The 25,426-nt window shown below is 42.0% G+C and overlaps 1 protein-coding gene across 4 annotated transcripts in view; it reads left to right on the top strand.

The window, feature by feature from the left end:
- LOC115216966 (tectonin beta-propeller repeat-containing protein 2-like) overlaps nucleotides 1-25,426 on the top strand; it is a 62,433-nt gene that overhangs the window by 1,437 nt on the left and 35,570 nt on the right. For all 4 annotated transcript variants that reach the window (XR_005001163.1, XM_029786439.2, XM_036507101.1 and 1 more), the window contains exon 1: nucleotides 1-723. This exon is cut by the window's left edge. Coding sequence is in view for 3 of the 4 variants with exons in the window: in XM_029786439.2 (XP_029642299.1) it covers nucleotides 13-723 (711 nt within the window). In the remaining variant the exon portion in view is untranslated. The remainder of the gene's footprint in view (nucleotides 724-25,426) is intronic.

Raw genomic sequence — 25,426 nt, 5'->3', positions numbered from 1 at the left:
TTTTCTCGTGAAATGGCATCGCACAGTAAAGACGGCAGCCATCCTGCCGGAACTGGTGCAGTCTGCGACAGTATGGATCGTTTAGGGGATGTTTGGCAGCCCCTAGCGATGGACGATCAAGGAGGATCGAGTCAAGAAAAATGCTGGACGACTACAGCAACAGCAACAATACCCATACCCACGAGAACAATAGCGATCAGTCCTTCATCGACTGCGACTGGCTCTATGGAAGGTCAATCTACTGACCACCACTACAACCTTCACCACAACTACCCATTGACGAGTGTACAGATGTCATCGTCACCACCCCTATCATCATCACCACCATCATTATCATCATCATCGTCATCATCATTGTTGTATCAGTCTCGCTGTAGATCAGCTTCGTCGTCGTCCGTGGGGACGGTTGCGGCGGCGTCGAGTTACCCTTACAGCCACGCAGCACACTCGGGTGGGTCTTCGATTGGACTTACTCGAACGACCACCACCACGTCGGTAGCCTCCACTTTGTTGTACGAGAACCCGGAGTTGCGTGAACATGAACCTATGACTGGACTACTAGGACTTATTCCCTCGAAGGCCCTTAAAGGGATGTTTAACGAGTGTGAACTGTTGTTGACCTGTATAGCTGCAAGCGGGGAATACATATGTCTTGGTACCAATGTTGGCCTCGTCTTCATGTTCAACAGAAAGAAACGTTGCCTGGAGAGGTTACGCTGTGAGGTGAGTAAATATTTTTATTTCTACTTCCATTAATTTTATTGTTGTTGTTATTGTTATTGGCAGAATCGTTAGAGCGTTGGAGAAATGCCATGCGGTATTTAGTTGTGGCTCTTTAAGTGGTGAGTTCAAATTCCACCGAGGTCAACATTGCAGTCTTCCAGAGTTGAAATACTTGGGTCGATTTATTGATTAACCCCTACTCCTTCAAATTTCTGACCTTCTGTTATGTTAGTGATTGCTATTCATGTGGATTGATAGAGTTTTGAACCAAATACCTATTTCTTTACTACTCACGAGGGGCTAAACACAGAAAGGACAAACAAGGACAGACAAACGGATTAAGTCGATTATATCGACCCCAGTGCGTAACTGGTACTTATTTAATCGACCCCGAAAGGATGAAAGGCAAAGTCGACCTCGGTGGAATTTGAACTCAGAACGTAGGGGCAGACGAAATACCTATTTCTTTACTACCCACAAGGAACTAAACATAGAGGGGACAAACAAGGACAGACAAAGGGATTAAGTCGATTATGTCGACCCCAGTGCGTAACTGGTACTTATTTAATCGACCTCGAAAGGATGAAAAGCAAAGTCGACCTCGGCAGAATTTGAACTCAGAACGTACCGACAGACAAAATACTGCTAAGCATTTCGTCCGGCGTGCTAACGTTTCTGCCAGCCCGCCGCCTTTTGAACCAAATACCTTATAGTATTTAACAATTTAGTAGCATCACATGTTCCAAGTTTATCTGGCTGAGCTTGACCCAGCAATTCATCCTTTTGAGATCAATAAAGTATGTCCCAATCAAGTACTGCTGTTGATATAATCGCCTGTTCTACCTTCAAACCCTCCCCAAGTCTGTGTGGGTTGTTCCTTTGTTTAAAAACCATTTCAGAGCTTGATGAATTAATACGATAAGTACTAGGGTTGATATAACAGACTGTCCTCTCTCGCTTAATTTACATGGATCCAACCACACCTAAACACTGACCACTCTTGTCCCATAATTTGTCACCTTTTGTCTATCTGTTGGGAATCATTATTATCACTGTGTAAGACAAGCTGGCAGAATCATTAGCATGCCAGGCAAAATGCTTAGCAGTATTTCGTCTGCATCTACGCTCTGAGTTCAAATTCCGCCAAGGTCGACTTTGTCTTTCATCCTTTTGGGGTCAATTAAATAAGTACCAGTTACACACTGGGATCGATGTAATCGACTTAATTCATTTGTCTGTCCTTGTTTGTCCTCTCTGTGTTTAGCCCCTTGTTGGTAGTAAAGAAATAGGTATTTCGTCTGCTGCTACGTTCTGAGTTCAACTTCTGCCGAGGTCGACTTTGCCTTTCATCCTTTCGGAATTGATGAAATAAGTACCAGTTACACTCTGGGCTCGATATAATTGGCACATCCCCTCCCTCAAAAAATTTTCAAGGCCTTGTGCCTAGAGTGGAAATAAATATTATCACTGTGTTCAAATCCCTGCCCCCGCTCTTTAGTTCAACTTTACCTTTACGAGGTTGATAAAATGACTATCTGTTCACTGTGAAAGATTCAATTGACTATGCTCACTGCCTTGAAAACCTGTACCCTTTGGTCATTATGGCCAGTCATTTGACCACCTGGAAATAACAGCTTCATTCCCCCCAAATGATACCCTATTAGCTTAAAAACGGAAGGCACATTGGATAATGGAATGGTTATGGTAGTGGGTTGTGATTTTCTTCACTACTTCAGGGAGTGATGACCCTGCCTGACACGAGTCCGGGACTCAGCTGGCTCCGGCTGACAGTACCTGGTATGGGATCCTATCTAGGGTTATGGAAAGGAGACAACCTTCAAAGGAATCTGGAGTGGAGCCCTGTAGGCAGTTTAGTGTTCAACTCCACACTCTTCCGGCAGCTCCTGCAACCAATTTGGTGCCAAACGTAATGCTCTGCACTCCTTTGGACTACGTCAGCAAGGTTGAGAGAAGAATCTTGATGATTGGGCTACCCAGGATTTTCTTAGATCTGCGCAAAACTGGAGAGGACATGAAATGTAAGAACCAGGCTGCATTAGTTTATGCACAACTCCATTGTCTCCCGAGACAAAAGGATGCCAATAACAACAACATGGTTTGAGAAGCCTTTGATTATAAGTCTTTTCAATCATGATTGACCTGGAGCTAAACAACAACCGGTTCCTGTCAAACCAATGAAGGGCACTGTACTCAGTTGTATGACATTCTTGAAATAGCAACCAAATTCCCCTCAAATCAAACCCTACTGTCTTTAAAAGAAACAAAAACTAGAGGAAACACTGGAAAATGTAATCCTGAATACACTGTACATTAAAAAGATGGGATGGTTGGGAGTGGAATGCTTTTTGACCATAGGTTTACCTAGTCTTGGTTGACCTGGGGCTAAACAACAATTATCATTATTATTTTTAATCTGTTCTAGGGCTGTGGACTGACAGCATCATTAGAATCTGTCAAAATGATTTGTGGTATTTGCTCTGACTCCACATTCAGAGATCAAATCCCATCAAAGTCAACATAGCCTCTCATCCTTCTAAGATCATCATCATCATCGTTTAACGTCCGTTTTCCATGCTAGTATGGGCTGGACGGTTCGACCAGGGTCTGGGAAGCCAGAGGGGTGCACCAGGCTCCAGTCTGATCTGGCAGTGTTTCTACAGATGGATGCCCTTCCTAACGCCAACCACTCCGTGAGTGTAGTGGGTGCTTTTTACCGGCACAGTTGTGCCAGACAAGTCCTGGGGTTGATGATATCATCTGACATCCCCTCCCCTTCAAAATTATTGGCCCTGCACTTAAATTAGAAACAGTTATTCTCACCTGTCCCTTTTTTCAGTTTCATTAAATGTTTTTCTATGCTCTTGTCGTGGTCCAACACCATTGAGGACCCATACCCAACAACAAAGAAAACCAGCAAGCTTTTTCGTTATGTATACTCTTTTTACTTGTTTCAGTCATTTGACTGTGGCCATGCTGGAGCACCACCTTTCATTGAGCAAATCGCCCCCAGGAGTTATTCTTTGTAAACCTAGTACTTAGTCTATTGGTCTCTTTTGCCAAACTGCTATATTAAAAAAAGGCTAAGCAAGCAATAAGCAAGCCTTTAGTTGAGCAAATCGACCCCAGAGCTTATTCTTTGTAAGCCTAGTACTTATTCTATCGGTCTCTTTTGCTGAACCGCTAAGTTACGGGGACGTAAACACACCAGCATCGGTTGTCAAACGATGGTGGGGGGACAAACACAGACACACAAACACACACATATACATATATACGACAGGCTTCTTTCAGTTTCCGTCTACCAAAACCACTCACAATGCTTCAGTCGGCCCGAGGCTGTAGTGGAAGACACTTGCCCAAGGTGCCACACAGTGGGACTAAACCCGGAACCATGTGGTTGGTAAGCAAGCTACTTACCACACAGCCACTCCTGCGCCTATATGTATGTAAAGTATCCTGGTATGATTTTTGTGGTTTTATGCCCTTCTTATCATCAACCACTCCACAGCTTAAACTGTGTACATTTTATCATACCACAAGCACCAAAGAGGTTGGTTTGTATGGGATAGATTTTTTGTTACAGGACTAATAAAGAAACACATTTATCTATACCAGTTTCTTCTTTTTTTTTTCTTCAGAGTTACTGTTATACATTGGTTGCTTGTGATGCAACCAATTGGTTACATTGGTTGCATTGGTTACATTGGTTGCTTGTTAGCATTGCCTTACTGGTACCTGTGCCGGTGGCATGTGTAAAAGATTCGAGCGAATTCGTTGTCAGTACCACCTGACTGGCCCCGTGCCGGTGGCATGTAAAAGCACCCACTACACTCTCGAAGTGGTTGGCGTTAGGAAGGGCATCCAGCTGTAGAAACTCTGCCAGATCAAGATTGAAGCCTGGTGCAGCCATCTGGTTCACCAGCCCTCAGTCAATCGTCCAACCCATGCTAGCATGGAAAGCAGATGTTAAACGATGAACGAACGAATAGAAAAATCAGTTGGTATGTACCAAAACAGTGTCCTCATGTATTGTATTCGTGTTGACCTTAGGATTGGTTACAGCCATACACAAGGCACGTACCAAGACAGTGTCCCTCATGTATCTTATTCATGTTCTGCTTAGGATTGGTTACAGCCATACACAAGGCATTCGTCTAGATCAGTGGTTTTCAACCAGGGTTCCGCCAGTACAGTTCAGGGGTTCCGCAAGAAGTTACAAAAATGCTAAAATCGACAGTAATTTTTAATTCTCCTGTGCAGATATGTGTGCAGAAGACAATTAAATTATTGCACAGGGGTTCCTCGAGCCAGTGAAATGTTTTCTTGGGGTTCTGCTCCAGCAAAAATATTGAAAAGCACTGGTCTAGATGTTGGTATGTACCAAAACAGTGTCCTCATGTATTGTATTCGTGTTGACCTTAGGGATACCAAGACAGTATCCCTCATGTATCTTATTCATATTCTGCTTAGGATTGGCTACAGCCATACCCAAGGTATTGGTCAACTCAAAGATATAGTAGAAGACACTTGCCCAAGATTCCACATAGTGGGACCAAATGTGAAACTGCTTGGTTGTGAAGTAAATTTCTTAAGTACCCAGCCATTCTTGCACCTTGGTTGTACAGGGTGTCCACAAAGTCTGGGTACATGGGGATTAGCACATACTTTAAGAAATTATTATTTCTTATATTTAATTGTTTATGTTATGATTTTATTTACTCCATGTACCCAGACTTTGAGGATACCCTGTATATACTTTGGCGGGGTCCCCTAAGCAAATTTTGCAAACTGACCTTTGCTCTTGGTTCAGACTTCTCAAACATTTCTATAACAGCTGTAATTATTTAGGTTTTCATCATTTGTATCAACTGTATCTCCAATGGTAAGTCCTTTTGTTCTTACACAGATTTTCAGCCCTCTATTTTATTGGCATTTGACAAAGAACTCTTATGGATAGTGTATTTTGTTTACTCGTCTTTAAGTACAATGTCTGTTCTGTTATCAGTAACACTCTGTTATCAGTGCTGATGGGAACTGTCCAATGAGATGATTGAATTTGATAGACAATTGGGTCGCTCTAAATACCCACCCATCCCCCCAGCTTTCTATCACTAATTTGTGTTCGTATAGTCTTGTATAGTGACTGATTAATATATATATATATATAATATTTTGGCCAACACTGGGTATCCAGCTTTGATGCAGTCAATTAATTGAGTATTTCAAATTCTAGAGAGAAGTGTCCTTCCATCCTTCCCTTGGGCCCTCAATCCCAATGGAGTCAGAGGGATGAAGCATGCTTGTGGCATACAGCATGTTTTGGCACTTTAAACTTGGTGGAGCTCGTCCCTCATCAGTTCTGAACTCAACCAGTTTCTTCCAAACAGAGAGAGGGAGAGAGAAGAATCAACTCTTTTTACTGTACTTTTTTATTGTCCCTGAAAGAATGAAAGTTAAAGTTTGCTTTGGCATGATTTGAACTCACCTTCTGTTTTGAATCGGCCAAAGGACAGTGGATAGATTAGCTCTGTAATTCTCAACTATTTTTGGCCTAAGGACCCTGTTGATTCACACTTTACTCTACTGGACCTCTATAGTAATTCAATGTACATAAGAAAAATCTTACTGTATTTTTTTTTACTAAATATTATTAGGAATTGTATTAGAAAAACTAAAATATTTTGTATATTTCAGAAGTATAACCAATTTATTGCTCATAAATTTTAATTTGGGGTTTTAGGGTTAGGGTTTGGGTTTTAATTTTGAATTTTATTTTGATGTTGATGTACTTGACTCAATAGGTCTCCTCAAGCACAGCAGATTTCCCTACGATCCAAGGTAAGCACAGCAGGCCGTCCTGCGATCCAAGGTACTTTGGATGGGCTGGGCTGCTATGTGAAGCTGGTACAGGAAACAGCCATGAACTCACATTTCTTGGGTCTTCGCAGTCACATATATATATATATATATATATATAAAGTTAAAAACACAATATATATATATATATATATCATCATCATCATCGTTTAACGGCCGTTCTCCATGCTAGCATGGGTTGGATGGTTCTCGACCGGGGATCTGGGAAGCCAGAAGGCTGCACCAGGCTCCGGTCTTATCTGGCAATGTTTCTACAGCTGGATGCCCTTCCTAACGCCAACCACTCCGTGAGTGTAGTGGGTGCTTTTTACGTGCCACCTGCACCGGTGCCAGGCAAGGCTGGCATCGGCCACGGTCGGATTGGTGCATTTTACGTGCCACCTGCACAGAAGCCAGTCGAGGCGGCACTGGCTTCGGCCACGATTCGGATGGTGCTTTTTACGTGCCACCGACACGGAAGTCAGTCGAGGCGGCGCTGGCAATGGCCACGATTCGGATAGTGCTTTTTACGTATCTCCAGTCCAGGGGTCCTGGCATCTGCCGGGTGCCAGTCATAGGATTGGTTCAATTCCGATTCCGATTTCACTTGCCCCCACAGGTCTTCGCAAGCAAAGGGGGGTTGGCATAGGTGCCTGTCGTCGGATGAGGTTCGATATCGACTTCGCTTGCCTCAACAGGTCTTTGTGTGTCCAAGGGAGGAAAGGCATGCATAAGTGGGCTGGACTCACTTGTCCTGCCTGGTCTTTTCACGCACAGCATATTTCCAAAGGTCTCGGTCGCTGGTCATTTCCTCAGTGAGACCTAAAGTTCGAAGGTCGTGCTTCACCACCTCATCCCAAGTTTTCCTGGGTCTACCTCTTCCACGGGTTCCTTCCACTGCTAGGTATTGGCACTTTTTCACACACCTATCTTCATCCATTCTCGCCACATGACCATACCAGCGCAATCGTCTCTCTTGCACACCCCAACTGATGCTTCTTAGGTCCAACATTTCTCTCAAGGTACTAACGCTCTGTCGAATATGCACACTGACATTACACATCCATCGGAGCATACTGGCTTCATTTCTCGCGCGCTTACGCATGTCCTCAGCAGTCACGGCCCATGTTTCGCTGCCATGTAGCATGGCTGTTCGTACACATGCATCATACAGTCTGCCTTTTACTCTGAGCGAGAGGCCTTTAGTCACCAGCAAAGGTAAGAGCTCCCTAAACTTTGCCCAGGCTATTCTTACTCTAGCCGTTACACTTTCAGCACACCCACCCCCACTACTGACTTGGTCACCTAGATAACGGAAGCTATCAACTACTTCTAGTTTTTCCCCCTGGAAAGTGACGGAAGTTGTTTTCTGCAGATTTCAGAGTTTAATGCTCCCAAGCATCTGCCACATACAAAGACTATCTTCCCAGTTAGCCTTCCTTTGACATTGCTGCACCTCTTATGTGTCCATAGCTTACACTGGGTACATCTTATAGAGTTTCTACCTACACCTTTTCTACAGATCGAGCAGGGCCATCTTCCTGAAGACATTTGTGGATTGTCTCCCTTCCTACTTATTAGTACTTTGGTTTTAGCTAGGTTGACTCTAAGGCCCCTCGATTCTAAACCCTCCTTCCACACCTGGAACTTCTCCTGCAGTTCTGATAGTGACTCCGCAATTAGAGCAAGGTCGTCAGCATAGAGGAGCTCCCAGGGGCAACCTGTCTTGAATTCCTCCGTAATTGCCTGGAAGACTATGATAAATAGGAGGGGGCTGAGTACTGAACCCTAGTGGACCCCAACCTCTACTTTGAATTCTTCTGTGTACATGTTGCCAACCCTCACCTTACTAGCAGCGTCCCTGTACATGGCTCGCACAGCTCTCACTAACCATTCATCTATCCCTAGTTTCCTCATTGACCACCAGATAAGGGATCGGGGGACCCTGTCAAAGGCTTTCTCCATGTCAACAAAAGCCAGGTACAGGGGCTTATCTTTGGCTAGGTATTTCTCCTGCAGCTGTCTTACCAGGAATATAGCATCAGTAGTACTTTTCCCTGGCACGAACCCAAACTGCATCTCATCTAAGCTAACTCTCTAATTAATTGGGCTATAACCCTCTCCGTAACCTTCATTACCTGATCCAGCAGCTTGATACCCCTGTAGTTATTTGTATCTAGGGCGTCACCTTTACCTTTGTAGCAGTTGACTATTATGCTGCTACACCTGTCATTGGGTATGACTCCTTCGTGTATCACCTGGTTAACTATACGGGTGACTAGGCTATAGCCGACACTACCAGATATTTTGAGCATTTCTGCAGTAATTCCTGATGGGCCTGGGGCTTTCCCTGTTTTCATGCTTGTAATTGCCTTAACTACTAAGGAACTGTTAACTCGGATTGCTGGTCCCTCTGTTGGGTCGACATTCGGCAGACTCTCTTTATCCCATTCATTTTCCTCATTCAGCAACCTTTCATAGTGGCGTCTCCAAGCCTCTCTCTTTGCATCCTCATTCAACGCAAGTGAACCGTCATCCTTGCGAACACATTTCTCTCCTACCACGTCACAATTCTCTCTCAAACACTGTCTTGCAACACGAAATACCTCAAGTCTTTCATCATGTTTTTAACTTAATGTGTCTATGAAGAAATTTTCTCTAACAGTGTATGTACATTTGGTATGGTACACAGGCGGCAATTTTAATTAAATGCTTTTTCAGTTGTGTTCCCTGGGTTTATTAAAAAATGATTTTTACCAGCATAAATTAGAACCCGATTATTTGGACCCTTGTTTTGTTATGGTATGTCATGTATTGTGATGTTATTATAAAGCATTCTCTTAAGGCGGTGAGCTGGCAGAATTGTTAGCACACTGGACGAAATGTTTTGTGGTATTTTGCCTGTCGCTACACTTTGATTTCAAATTCTGTCATGGTCGACTTTGCCTTTCATCCTTTGGAAGTCAATAAAATAAGTACCAGTTGAACATTGGGGTCAATGTAATCAACTAGTCCCCACCCCCGAAATTGCTGCTCTTTTCGCCTTCAGCCCAGTGTGTCCATGCTGCCAACAAAGCACTCGGAGTTCTGTTTTTGATTCTACGGTCATTCGGAATGCTCACAGCAGCCATATTCCTACCGCTCTATGTCACGCTGGTGAGACCCATATTGGAGTACGGGATTCAAGCCTCTTCTCCTTATCTCCTCAAAGACATACAGCATCTCGAAAGAGTCCAGAAGCTGGCTATCCGCATGGTTCTTGGTTTCAAGCATTTGTCTTATGAAGAAAGGCTGAAGACGCTTGACCTTTATTCTCTAGAAAAACAACGACGCCGTGGTGATCTCATTCTTGCTCACAACATCATAAGCGGAAAGTGTAACCTCTCGAAAGAGCTGTTCTTCACTCCTGCTCCAGAGCGTCGGCTGCGGGGTCACTCCGAAAAGCTCTATCTGCGACGATTTCATCTCAATCGAAGGAGAGGGGCTTTCTCCGTCCGGGTTGCAGATCTGTGGAATAAGCTGCCAGACGAGATAGTGAAGATGCTGACGACCGCTCGGTTCAAAGTCTCCCTTGACCACAAATGGCCTGAACTCTTTACATGAACACCACCCTGTACATAACTCCATGTCCCCCTACATGGCCTTGCTTTTTGTTTTTTGAGCCAAAAAATTAACTAACTAACTAACTAACATGTGTCCTTCTTTGAACATGGTTTTTATTTTGTTAGTCCTGAGGGGTGTATTTTGATTGATGATGAAGCCTCTGGTAGAAATAATCATTATTATTTTTGGGGTCAATAGAATCGACTAGCCTACTCCCCTAAACTTTCAGGCCTTTAGCCTATAGTAGAAATTATCATTATTGTTATTATTAAGGCGGCGAGCTGGCAGAAACGTTAGCACGCCGGGCGAAATACGTAGCCATATTTCGTCTGCTGTTACGTTCTGAGTTCAAATTCCGCCGAGGTCGACTTTGCCTTTCATCCTTTCAGGGTCGATAAATTAAGTACCAGTTACACACTGGGGTCGATATAATCAACTTAATCCGTTTGTCTGTCCTTGTTTCTCCTCTCTGTGTTTAACCCCTTGTGGGTAGTAAAGAAATAGGTATGTCGTCTGCCATTACATTCTGAGTTCAAATTACGCTGAGGTCAACTTTGCATTTCATCCTTTCAGGGTCAATACATTAAGTACCAGTGAAACACTGGGGGTCGATGTAATCGACTAGTCCCCTTCCCCAAAAATTTCAAGGCCTTGTGCCTTCAGTAGAAAGCATTATCATTATTATTATTATTATTATTATTAAGTGAGAGAGCAGTGCATGCCATCAAAGTGTCACTGAGGTAAAATATACAAAGCCCAATATACCCATCATGATTACCTATCTTATAAGGGTATACCAGGCACATGCATCACAACCATATGTGTGCGATATGGTGATCTCGTCCAGTTAGAATTTTCTTCGGGTCAAGTAGCCCACCCCACTCAAAAAGTCCCTGAATAAGGGTTGTTTATGGATGTTAAACAAAACACTCATGCTTCTAAAGGTGAATTATCCAAACTTCCAAGAATTCCTTTCAACACACGGCTATGATGCTTCCCCATTACCTCTGCTCGTGGTCAGAGATGCACATATCGTCAGCCACTAAGGGACATGGTCAACTGGTTAAGGTCAAACAACTGACAAGCAAATCTGTGGTATTGAGCAGATGATTTGCTGTAGCCCATCTTTTATACCAAGACAAAAGATGTACTTGATAACGCTTCCAATCAGTTAAGATCACAAGCCATGAGAGCCATTGCTTGATACTGCATCAGGGCATTTATTATTATTATTATTATTATCATTATTATAGGAATGGACAAAATGTTTAGCGATATTTCACCTGTTGCTGCATTCTGAGTTCAAATTCTGCAATGGTTGATTTTGCTGTTCATCCATTCTGTGTTGATTGAATAAGTATCAGTTATGCACTGGGGTTGATGTAATCAGGTTAATCCCTTTCCCCAAATTTCAGGCATTTGTTCCTAGAGTAGAAAGAATTATTATAGGAATGGTAGTAGTACTACAGACAAACTGGCTTGCAAATTTTAATTGCATCCTTTTACATTCCGTGTTGTCATCCCACCAAGGTCAACTCGACCATTCATCCCTCCAGTGCTGCTGAAATAAGTTCCAGTCAGACACTAGTGTTGATATAATTAACCATTTCTGTTCCCTGAGATGGTCCTTTGCCTAGGTGACAGAACCATTACTGTGCTAGACAAAATACTTAGCAGCATTCATTCCAGCTCTTTCTGAGTTCAAATCTTGCCGAGGTCAACTTTACCTTTCATCCTTTCAGGGTCAGTAAATTAAGTACCAGTCAATCACTGGGGTTAATGTAATCAGCTTCTTCCTCCCCTCAAAATTGCTGGCCTTGTGCCAAAATTAGAAAAAAAAAAGAGAGTAAGTGTGTGTGTGTATATGTTTGTGTGTCTGTGTTTGTCCCCCCAACATTGCTTGACAACCGATACTGGTGTGTTTACGTCTCCGTCACTTAGTGGTTCAGCAAAATAGACCGATAGAATAAGTACTAGGCTTACAAAGAATAAGTCCTCAGGTCGATTTACTCGACTTAAAGGCAGTGCTCCAGCAGGGCCACAGTCAAATGACTGAAACAAGTAAAAGAGTAAAATAACAAACATTATTAAGCAATAATTGAGAACTTGTTCGGTGTAGAGTTCATTGACCACGACAGCTTTTGTCAAATTCTCCCTGTTTGCCCATTGGACTTCATTTTGAATCCTAAAATATGACAAAGCTGCTGCATCAAGCTCTACTCAGAAGATGTCCAAGGTGGCTTGGCCATATTCTGTCCTCTGGGGAAATTCATTCACAAAGTGGTCAACCCTGGTCCCCTTTCCGGTACATGCAAACTAGCTGGAGGACAACTGGAGATGTGGCTGGCAATGATAAAGGTGGATGTGGAAGCACATCCAGGCCCTCACATCTATGGTTTTCTGCAGCAGAACCAGGCATGGATATTCATTGCAGCCTTGACTATGACCAACTGTCGAATTAAGGCGGCGAGCTGGCAGACACGTTAGCACGCTGGGCGAAATGCGCAGCCGTATTTCATCTACCGTTACGTTCTGAGTTCAAATTCCGCCGAGGTCAACTTTGCCTTTCATCCTTTCAGGGTTGATTAAATAAGTACCAGTTATGCACTGGGGTCGATATAATTGACTTACTCCGTTTGTCTATCCTTGTTTGTTCCCTCTGTGTTTAGCCCCTTGTGGGTAGTAAAGAAATAGGTATTTCGTCTGCCATTATGTTCTGAGTTCAAATTCTGCCGAGGTCGACTTTGCCTTTCATCCTTTCGGGGTCGATTAGATAAGTACCAGTTATGTACTGGGGTCGGTGTAGTCGACTTAATCCGTTTGTCTGTCCTTGTTTGTCCCCTCTGTGTTTAGCCCCTTGTGGGTAGTAAAGAAATAGGTATTTCGTCTGCCATTATGTTCTGAGTTCAAATTCTGCCGAGGTCGACTTTGCCTTTCATCCTTTCGGGGTCGATTAGATAAGTACCAGTTACGCACTGGGGTCGGTGTAGTCGACTTAATCCATTTGTCTGTCCTTGTTTGTCCCCTCTATGTTTAGCCCCTTGTGGGCAATAAAGAAATAAGGAACTGCCGAATGTGGTCAGCAGTTGTGAAGGTCGTGGTGAACTTGTTGGTCAGAGCTGAGTCGACCCACTGCAGGTGAATGCCATTGCAAGTAGAAGCAAGTAGCCATTGAGAACATGAATTAGCATGAAATTTTGATCGAAGGCTTGAAGTTGGACGATTTTAAAGCAAAAGAGGCTTGTTGTAGTATAAGAACCAGGGATGGTTTCGAGCAGATTGGTGTCAAGAGGATAAACATTGCCCATGTTTTTCCCCAGAAATCTCTCTCTCTCCACCCCCACACACACATAAGTGAACTTCAACTGCCTTCACCACTCCTAGCTGTTCCCGCCAACGCGCCTCGCCGCCCCCCTCACCAGACAAGGAAGAATTTAAAAAGGCTATATCTGGGAACACTCAACTGCTCCACCAAAAGACTATTGAATAAAATCAATTATACGCGCATTGCACATTATCTGACAATAAACATGCTAAAGCTTATGTTCTGTTGTTGTGGTTGGTATGACAGTATAGTGGTGGTAGTGGTTGTGGTGGTGGTGGTGGTGGTGGCGGTGGCAGTGGTATGGCAGCAGCAGCAGCAGCGGCAAAATGTGTTTTTCCTATGCGAGTTATAGATATCATTTTACTGAATTATATCCCTGCCTGATAATTCGCAGCTTTTAGACTTTAATAATGTGGTGGTAGTAGTAGTAGTAGTAGTAGTAGTAGTAGTAGTAGTTGTAGTAGTAGTAGTAGTAGTAGTAGTTGTAGTAGTAGTAGTAATGGTAGTAGTAGTAGTAGTAGTAGTAGTAGTAGTAATGGTAGTAGTAGTAGTAATGGTGGTGGTAGTAGTACTAATGGTGGTAGTAGTAGTAGTAGTAATAGTAGTAATGGTGGTGGTAGTAGTAGTAGTACTAATGGTGGTGGCGGCTGTGTGTCGTAGGTCGTGTTCAAGGTCATAGTTTTTCTTACTCATTACCTAATTGTTATCATTGGTAAAACACACATGGATACACACACACACAAACACACACACACACACACACATTCAGTATTCTCTTTAAATACTGCTATTAAATCTCTTAATCCTTTTTTGTGTCATGATACTGTAGTTGTTGCTATCATTATTGTTTTTGTTTTGTTTTTTTTAATGAGGCCCCTATTTTGACTTCAGCGAGGTCCAGTAGTGGGACGGGGGAACAATAAGCAAAAGAGTCTCTTGGTGGTCAATCAACAGGCGCAAAATAGCAGCTGAAATTTCCATCAAATTAAACCCCCTGATCTCTTAAAAAAAACAAGTGTTACATAAGGTAGTCCTTGATGTACTCTATCTGATGAAAGATCAAGAATGTAGACAGGATCATTCATGGAAAATATTTGACCATAGGGTTGCTGATCAGTCTGACCTGGGGCTAAACAACAACAGTAGCAAGATGGCAGCACAATATGACCCTTAATCCTTCAAATTGAATTTGAATGTTGAGGTGAATCTAACGGTTTTTGTGTGTTTCTTGAATGGCTTATAAACACCTTCCATGCTACCATTGTTTTCGTTCCAGCACACGATTTCAGATCAGGTCACTTGCTATGCAAGTACATCTCCATAATATATATATATATATATATGTATGTATGAATGTATGCATGACCTTGACCCTCACAGAGAAAATGACAAAGGACCAGGATATCTGGTAATATGAGGTTTTTTATGAAAGCCCATCCACCAGGATGAAACTTGACTTCTAGAAGTACTGCATGCAGATATATTGTATATATATATGCATATGAGCATGTGTGTATACATATATGTGTGTGTGTTATATATTTTTGTGTATACTTGTGTATGTGTGTAGTGTGCTTGTATGTATAGGAAGGGCATCCAGCTATAGAAACCATGTCAAAACAGACAGGGACCCTGAACAGCCCTTCAACTGGTCAGCTCCTGTCAAACTGTCCAACGTTAAGTGATGATGATGATGATGATTGTTTTTCTACTGGGGTTTGTCTTGTGCACCCTGTGTCCATAACATTAATCTTAATTATCAAAAGTTTCGAATTTTGGCACAAGGCCACCAGTTTTGGTGGGGAAGGAAGGGCTAAGGTGACTATATCGACCCCCAGTGCTCAACTGGTACTTACTTTATCGACCCACGCCCCCCCTCCTCAAAAGGATGAAAGGTAAAGTCAACCTCAGTAAAATTTGAACTTGGATCATAAAGACAGATGAAATACCGCTAAGCATTTCGTGCAGTGTGCCAATGATTCTTCCACCTCACCTGCTAAACATATTTAGATATTGATTTAAAATTTTGGCATAAGGCCAACAATTTTAGGGGTGCAAATAAGTTGATTACATTGACCCCCCAATGCTCAACTGGTACTTATTTAATACAGTTCTACATTAAAGAGATGAGGAATTATGTACATTATTTACATTTGACAGATATTTGTCCTTGTCTTGTTTGTTGTTAACACAACGTTTCAGCTGATATACCCTCCAGCCTTCATCAGGTGTCTTGGGGAAATTTCAAACCTGGGTTCTTATTCCTAAGGTATTTTTCGATGTTATTATTATTATTATTTTTATTATTATTATTATTATTATTATTCAGGTCGCTGCCTGGAATTGTTGTCATATAAGAGATTATTATTATTATTATTGAGTGAGAGAGCAGTGCATGCAATCAAAGTGACACTGGGTTAAAATATACAAAACCCAGTATAGCCATCATGACTACCCGTCTGATAAGAGTACACCAGGCACATGCATCACAACCATATGTGCTGATCTCATATCAAGATAAACAGCACATGACCTTGCAGGTGGGGCCCAGTTAGAATTTTCTTCTGCTTGAGTAGCCCATCTCACTCAAAGGGTCCCTGAATAAGGATTGTTTAAGGATGTTGAAAGAAACACCCATGTTTCCAGAGGTGAATTATTCAAACCCCAACGATACCCTCTCAACACATGGCTATGATGCTCCCCCACTACTTCTGCTCGTGGTCAGAGATGCACATATCGTCAGCCACCAAGGGACATGCTCAACTGGTTACGGTCAAACAACTGACAAGCAAATCTGTGGTATGGAGCAGAATATTTGCCGTAGCCCATCTTTTTATACCAAGACAAAACAATGTACATGATAACACTTCCAATCAGTTAAGATCACAAGCCATGAGAGCCACTGCCTCGTACTGCAGCAGGGCATATTATTATTATTATTATTAGTAGTAGTAGTAGTAGTAGTAGTAGTAAGGTAATGAGCTGGTAGAATCGTTAGTGCACTGGACAAAAGGCATAGCTTAGTGGTATTTCACCCATTGGTACATTCTGAGTTCAAATTCCGCCAAGGTCAACTTTACCTTTCATCTTTTTTGGGGTCAATAAAATAAGTATCAGTTAAACACTGGGGGGTCGATGTTATTGACTTATCCCCTCCCCCCAAATTGCTGCACTTGTGGAAAAATTTGAAATTTATTATCATCATCATCATCATCATCATTATTATTATTATTATTATTATTATTATTATTCAGTAATCTTATTTTTATCACATGCATTCACTGCATTACTGGTTGCAGCTCTGTGTGCCTTGGGTATGTGCTGTGGTTTGTTGCAGTGTTCTTATCTTCATTGTATTGAAAGTGCTTTACATAGGATGTATGCGGTACCTAGTAGTGCTACTTTCTGTATGTTATATACACTTGTAAGTCCTGGTATTTTGGTTATGTATTTGTCAGAATGTTTTTCCATCATACCTAATGCGCCTACTATTATAAGAATTGTTCCTGTTTTAAGGCTCCTCATCTGAGTTATAAGATCATTTCCAGATCTTTGTATTTTGGAAGTTTCTCCATTTCTTTTAGAGAAACATTGTCATCTGTTGGTATTGATAGATCGATTAGAAGGCATCTTTTTTCTTGGTGAATCTCAAGGCAGCTAGCTGGCAGAATCAATACTGCACCAGATAAAATGCCGATCAGCATTTCGTCTGTTTTTATGTGTCACTGCTTGGCAGTTGGTGTTGGTTTGTTTTTACACCCCTGTAACTTTGCAGCGCAACAAACGGAGCCTGATAGAATTAGAACCAGTCTTAAAGATAAATACTGAGGTTGGTTTGGTCGACTAAAACTCCTCAAAGCAATACCTTTGTATGGACACAGTCCAGTGAGTGAAACAAATAAAAGAGAGAGAGGGAAAGAGAGTGAGAGAGTATTTCTTTATTCACCATAAGGTTGAGAAAAAGAGGGGACGATATGAGGACTGACAAAATAAACATTGGGGTCAGGGTATCTAATGAGACCAAACGTATGAATAAACAAACAATTAAAATATATACAATTAAATGAGAATGAGTGATTAACAAAAAATGAAGCGGAGGACGCGGTTGACCCCACAAACCACATACTCACACTGAAGACTTTGCTTTCTCCTTTTTTTATATTCTCGTTCAAACAGGTTCTTTCACTCGCAACATACTTGCTATATACTTCCATCTTTTACGAAACACACTTTGCGACAGGCATTTCTTCTCCTCCAGCCTTATTTTCCGTTTCATGTGGAAAACGAAAAAGTCGATTCGCTCAAGAGCGGAGATGAAGTGTGTATGTGTGTTTGTGTGTAAAATAGCCTTCTTTGTTTTTGAGCCTTTTTTTTGGCTGAAAAGAGAAATAAATTAGAAGCTAAAATAGCTCCACATAGAAATGTTACTTGTAATTCTGTAATATACATGCAAACACAATATAATGTCTATATTCAACTAATTACAATTCTTCAATTAGAAAGAATTGTCATTATGACATCATCATTGGAAATATATGTGAAAATCAAGAACTAAAACAATTGGGGTATTTCTTTGTTTTTTTTTCATATGTATTGCCATTCAGTTTCATTTATGCTAACATTGGTTGACTCACAGGTTCAAATTCCACTTAAGCTATTGTGTCCTTAACTGAAATAAAGTTCCCTGTCTAACTCTTAATAAGTAGATACAACTTCAATTTCTCAAAAGAGATTCATTTGTAAAATTGTTACACAACACACAACAGTTTTCCTAATCAAAACCCTGGAATGAGACAATCGGGCACGGCTGAATGGTTAGCCAACCTGTTTTGGCAACAGAACATTTTGGCTCAGAGGCACACACGCACACAGATATGTGTGTGTGTGTATATATATGTATATATATATATATACTGTTGTGTCTGGGGAGAGTCATTTTCATTTTATGCCTTATAATTTAACACACTCACCAGTAAAATTTCCACTTATTTCTTATTTTTATTTTCCTAAAATTTTCGTTGCATCTTGCAACCTTTTCAATAGTCATGAAAATCTTAATTATAAGGCACGAAAAGAAAATGACTCTCCCCAGACACAACAGAATATGCTTCAACACATGAACTCATATAAAGAATCTTGCAAACCAAATCCCAAAACGATATATATATATATATATATATATATATATATACACATACATACATACAGGCGAGGCTGGCAACGGCCACGAAAAAGCACCATCCGTTCGTGGCCATTGCCAGCGCCGCCCCGACTGGCCTCGTGCCGGTGTCACGTAAAAAGCACCATCCATTCGTGGCCATTGCCAGCCTCGCCTGGCCCCGTGCCAGTGGCACGTAAAAAGCACCATCCGTCCATGGCCGTTTGCCAGCTCCGTCTGGCACCTGTGCAGGTGGCACGTAAAAAGCACCATCCGTTCGTGGCCGTTGCCAGCCTCGCCTGGCCCCGTGCCGGTGGCACGTAAAAATCACCATCCGTCCGTGGCCGTTTGCCAGCTCCGTCTGACACCTGTATGGGTGGCACGTAAAAAGCACCCACTACACTCACGGAGTGGTTGGCGTTAGGAAGGGCATCCAGCCGTAGAAAGACTGCCAGATCAGACTGGGCCTGGTGCAGCCTTTTGGCTTCACAGACCCCAGTTAAACCGTCCGACCCATGCTAGCATGGAAAGCGGACGCTAAATGATGATGATGATGATACACATAGTAATCCCTCAATTATCGCATGTGTTACGTTCCAAAACCTCCCACAGAAATAATTAAAATCTAAGAAAATATAAATACCTATTGGCCGCAGAAACCCAGAGGAGTCTGCGATATAAATTTACATATTTTAGCCATAAAAATCCGCGATTTACTGAGTGTGTGATAGGTGAACCACGGGAAGGCGAGGGGTTACTGTGTGTGTGTGTATATATATACACACACACACACACACACAACACACACACACATATATATACTAACATTACTGGCACTCCTTCAGTTACAATAACTAGAGTTCCAGTTGATCCGATCAACAAAACAGCCTGTTCATGATATTTAATGTGCAAGTGGCTGAGTACCCCACAGACATGCATACCCTTAACATAATTCTCAGGGAGATTCAGGTTGATACAATGTGACGATGCTGGTAAAACTTGAATTACAGGTAAAACTCATTTTCGCCGGCTGAGTGGACTGGAGCAACACGAAATGAAGTGTCTTGCTCAAAGATACACTGTGCCACTGGGAATCGAACTCAGGACTTTATGATCATGTGTCAAAAACCTCAACCACTAAGCCACGTGCCTTCACACATTCTAACATAAATAGAGAGGGGTGGAGAGGTAATGAGAGCAATGTTAAAACGTCTAGTGTCAAATAAGTCAGTTTGAATAAGCAATCCCAAAACTGTTGTAACCCAACCATCTCAGCCCTTAAAAACCTACAAGTATAATTACCATGTAAATATTTCATTATCATTATCATCAGCATTTGATGTCCATGAGGACTTGGAAATTTCCATCTAGATACATGCAAATTCAGGTATGGTGTTGTAGTTAAGAAGTTTGGTTTCCAGTGGTACAATTCTGGATTCTATCTCCCTGGGTAAGGCCATCAACAAATGTCTTCTACTCCCATCACTTCGGACTGACCAAATTGAGAAGATGGATAATATTTTTATGTGAACCTGTTGGATAGAGTGTGGTTGTTGTTGAAAGGGTGACACAATCTGTCACCCAGTTTGACATCACAATTCCATACTGTTACAAGCATTCAAACAAGGGTATCTGGACCTTCATATCTCTTTCTTCCCCACTAATCTCAGAAGGTGTTGAATTTTTCAAAATCAAATTCGATGACTGACATCCATGCTAGTGGAGCGCTAAGAGTACCATACGAGTGAAATCATTACCAGAGCAACAAGCTGGCCTTCGAGCCGATGGCACATTAAAAACACCATTCGAGCGTGATCATTACCTGCATCGCCTTACTAGCACTTGTGCTGGTGACATGTGAAAAAACATTCAAGCAAGGTCGTTGCCAGTGCCACTAGACTGGCTCCTGTGCAGGTGGCACATAAAAAGCACCATTTGAGTGTGGCCATTGCCAGTACCGCCTGACTGGCGCTCGTGCCGGTAGCACGTAAAAGCACCTACTACACTCTCGGAGTGGTTGGCGTTAGGAAGGGTATCCAGTTGTAGAAACTCTGCCAGATCAGATTGGAGCCTGGTGCAGCCATCTGGTTTGCCAGACCTCAGTCAAATCGTCCAACCCATGCCAACATGGAAAGCGAACATTAAACGATGATGATGATGATGATTTCTCTTCATCCTCCACAATTCTTCAACACTGAGTATCCAGGCATGATCACACTTCTACTGAGAAACCACATGTCAAGAGGTGACATAATAGCTGTCTTCAAACAGCCTGCCTTTCCTTCCTTCAGCTCTCAACTCCTGATGCTGTTGTAGAGGCATGGTTAGGGCATACAACATACCATAGACAATTATAAACATGGCAGAACCCAGCCCTCTCCAGGTCTGAACACAACTGATTTCTTAAACAGAGAGAGAGAGAGGGGGAGGGAAAAATCATTCCCAATACTAGATGAGTACTTCATTTTTACCCTGAAAAGATGAAATGCAAAGATGACTTCCAAAGAGCCAGAAGAAATGCCACTAAGCATTCTGTCCGATGCATTTATCAATTCTGCCACCTCGCTACCTTGCTAAATTAAAAGAATAAAGAATTAATTAGGACTTAGGCTCTTTGCCAGGTTGACTTTTGTACTGTACTCTTTTCCTTTTGATTTACAACTTTACTGCAGTTCTCTAACAGATTCTGCTACAACTCTAAATAGATTATCAAAATTATCTGTATATAAACGTTTCATCATCATCGTTTAACGTCCGCTTTCCATGCTAGCATGGGTTGGACGATTTTGACTAAGGGCTGGCGAACCAGATGGCTGCACCAGGCTCCAGTCTTGATCTGGCAAAGTTTCTACAGCTGGATGCCCTTCCTAACGCCAAACACTCCGAGAGTGTAGTGGGTGCTTTTACATGCCACCGGCACAGGGGCCGGTCAAGCGGTATTGGCAACGACCTCGCTCGAATCCTTTTATATATGCCACCAGCACAGGTGCCAGTAAGGCGACTTTGGTAACGATCACGCTCAAATGGTGCCCTTTTACGTGCCACTGGCATGGAAGCCGGTTAGCTGCTCTGTCAATGATCACGCTCATATGGTATCATCATCATCCTCATTGTTTAATGTCCACCTTCCATGCTGGCATGGGTGGAATGGTTTCACAAGAGCCGGCCAGGCCAAAACCTGCACCAGACTTCTGTGACTGTTTTGGCAGGATTTTTACAGCAGAGTGGACTTGGTGCTTTTAAGTGCACCTGCACTGACAGGGTCACCAAGTACTTGTGAGACAAAAAACTCTTAAGAGGAGAAGAGGCATTGGAGGAAGTGATGATGTAAAGGTTATAGTGAGACAGATACAGGTGTCTTGCTGTAGAGGAGGTTACCTGGCCGGAGAGAGAAAGATAGAAACAGGTGTGCTACCACAAAATGATTAGATAAATAAATAAATTTATTAATCCAAATTACATCAAATAATTTTTTATGGATTACAATAAGATTACTAAAATAATTTTTTTCAGAAATTGCATTAAAAAATCAGATTAAGCCCTTTGGCAGCTTGGCTGATTTAGGCAAGTTGGTAGATCAAAAAATAAAAATAAATCGGTCAGTAATTACATAAAAAGGAAAAAAAAAATTTAAGGTTAATCTTTCATTGGGTGTGCCCCATTCAGAAAATCCTATGGGTTGCAGTTTATCCGTGTTTACTGCCTGTAAAGTGGTTGGCATTAGGAAGGGTTTCCAACCACAGAAATAATGCCAATGCAGATATCAGAGTTCAATGCAGTCCTAACTAATAAATAGAAGGGCTGCTGAAAATGAACCCTGGTATTTCAGATCTCTTATAGATTTCACATCGACCATAACCTCGTGGCCTATGCCACGGGTGAAACCAGCCCACTTATACATACCTTTCCTTCATTGGACACTAAACTCTGCTTGCGAAGACCTGTTGAGGCAAGTGAAATCGAAATCAAATTCAATGACTGGCATCCGTGCTGGTGGAGCGCTAAGAGCATCATCCGAGTGTGATCGTTGCCAGAGCAGCTAACTGGCTTCCGTGCCGGTGGCATGTAAAAAGCACCATTCAAGTGTGATCATTACCAGTGCCGCCTTACTCGCATGTGAAAAATCATCTGAGTGAGGTCGTTGCCAGTGCCCCCCTGTCTGGCTCCTGTGCAGGTGGCACATAAAAAACACCACTTGAGCATGGCCTTTGCCAGAACCGCCTGACTGACCCTCGTGCCGTGGCACGTAAAAGCACCCACCACACTCTCGGAGTGGTTGGCGTTAGGAAGGGCATCCAGCTGTAGAAACTCTGCCAGATCAAGATTGGAGCCTGGTGCAGCCATCTGGTTCGCCAGCCCTCAGTCAAATCGTCCAACGCATGCTAGCATGGAAAGCGGACGTTAAACCAAGATGATGATGACGACGACGACTATTATTATTGTTATTATTATTATTATTATTAATTTTCTGCATGACATTCACTCTTACAAACTATCTTAGCCTTCACAGTCTCACCCACCCAAGAAAAACAACTACAAACTAACAAAGACACTCTTTGTTAGGCATGAGCGACTTTTTCAAGAAGTGGCCCACATGAGTCACGGCTCTGACCAGCACTGCTAAAAAAATTTAAGGTTAATCTTTCATTGGGTGTGCCCCGTTCAGAAAATTCTATGGGTTGCAGTTTGTCCGTGTCTACTCCATATGATTTTACTGCCTGTAAAGTGGTTGGCATTAGGAAGGGTTTCCAACCACAGAAATAATGCCAATGCAGATATCGGAGTTCAATGCAGTCCTTTGGCTTGTCAGATTCTACTGAACTGTCATTGTTTAATGTTCATCTTCCATACTGGCATGAGTGGAATAGTTTCACAATAATGATACTCTTTTACTCTTTTACTTGTTTCAGTCATTTGCTCGACTAAAGGCGGTGCTCCAGCATGGCTACAGTCAAATGACTGAAACAAGTAAAAGAGTATCATTATTGTGAAACTATTTATTCTTTTATTCTTTTACTTGTTTCAGTCATTTGATTGTGGCCATGCTAGAGCACTGCCTTTAGTCGAGCAAATCGACCCCAGGACTTATTCTTTGGAAGCCTAGTACTTATTCTATCGTTCTATTTTGCCGAACCGCTAAGTTACCAGGGACATAAACACCAGTATCAGTTATCAAGCGATGTTGGGGGGACAAATAAAGACACACAAACATACACACACACACACACACATACACATATATATATATATATATATATATACGATGGGCTTCTTTCAGTTTCCGTCTACCAAATCATATATATATATACATATAAACGACGGGCTTCTTTCCGTTTCCATCTACCAAATCCACTCACAAAGCTTTTGTCGGCCCGAGGCTACAGTAGAAGACACTTGCCTAAGGTACCACACAGTGGGACTGAAGCCAGAACCATGTGGTTGGTAAGCAAGCTACTTACCACACAGCCACTCCTGCGCCTATGATGATGATGGTGTTTGAGTGAGTATGATTACCAAACTGTAGTCACTCACATCACCTATGAGTATGGTTTAGTAAAATGTACCACATCATCATTATCATCATCATCATTTAATGTCCATTGTCCATGCTGGCATGGGTTGGATGGTTTGACTAGGCTGGCATACTGGAAGGCTGCACCACGCTCCAGTCTGATGGTTTTCTATGGCTGAATGCCCTTCCTAATGCCAACCACTCCAAGAGTGTAATGGATGCTTTTATGTGCCATTTGTGTGACACCGGTATCTGCCATGACTACAATTTTCCTCAGCTTGATGGGTCTTCTCAAGCACAACATAATACCCAGTGCCTTGGTCATTGCTTCTGTGAGGCCTAACACTCAAAAGGAACTCGGCCACTTTACCTCCATGAGGCCCTATGCTCAAAAGGAGCTCAGCCACCTCACCTTCTTGAGGCCTTCTCAATAGTACCATACTATCACTAATTGATTTTTAGGTGTCTTTGTTGTTACAAGCTGGCATAGGCTTGTTTAAAGATTTTCCCATGTTGACAACTGTAGAGATAATTATTTGTTCTTGTCTAGTATTTATCTCATTGGAAATACGACAGCTGTTTTTGTTGTTTAGCACCAAGTCAGCCTTGATCAAAGTGTTCTAGATATGACCATCCTGTCATTTTTTTCAAAACTTATGCATCAGGTACTGTATTGATGTGCTCTTCCGGTTTTAAGCTTTAAAACCAATTCGATGTGATTTAAGGATGGGTTTGGTTGTTAACTTCAGCAAGTCAAACAACCATGTAGAAGCTTGCTGCTTGAATTGTAGCTCTTTTGTTCCATACCTTGGGTGTCCTTTGTCTGCCTTGTACTGACTTATTGCTAGCTTAGTAGTTTTTTAATCTAGCCCAATGGTTTTCAACTAGGATCTGTATGGCCTTTGGGGGCCAATAAAAGATTTTGTTGCTAAAGTTTATGTGTCATGAACTGGTTATATTTCTACAAAACACAAAATATTTTAACATTTTTTAAAAATACAATTTTTAATACTATTTAATTGTTAAGATATAATAGAATTTTTAAAAACATCAAATGGCTATGAGTCTCCATAGGTAAAAATAAATGGTTTAGAAACACTGATTGGACCATTGAAACATGAAAGTAGAATCTAGATGAAATATTGGTGTTTCAAACTACATAATATGTCATAAAATATGTCACCAGATCAAGTCCCATGTGATCCAACTGTGCTAATCTTTGAGTTAA

This window comes from Octopus sinensis, linkage group LG11 (genome assembly GCF_006345805.1).
Source record: "Octopus sinensis linkage group LG11, ASM634580v1, whole genome shotgun sequence".
NCBI classification, from domain to species: domain Eukaryota; kingdom Metazoa; phylum Mollusca; class Cephalopoda; order Octopoda; family Octopodidae; genus Octopus; species Octopus sinensis.
This window is presented reverse-complemented; position numbering and strand designations above follow the sequence as displayed.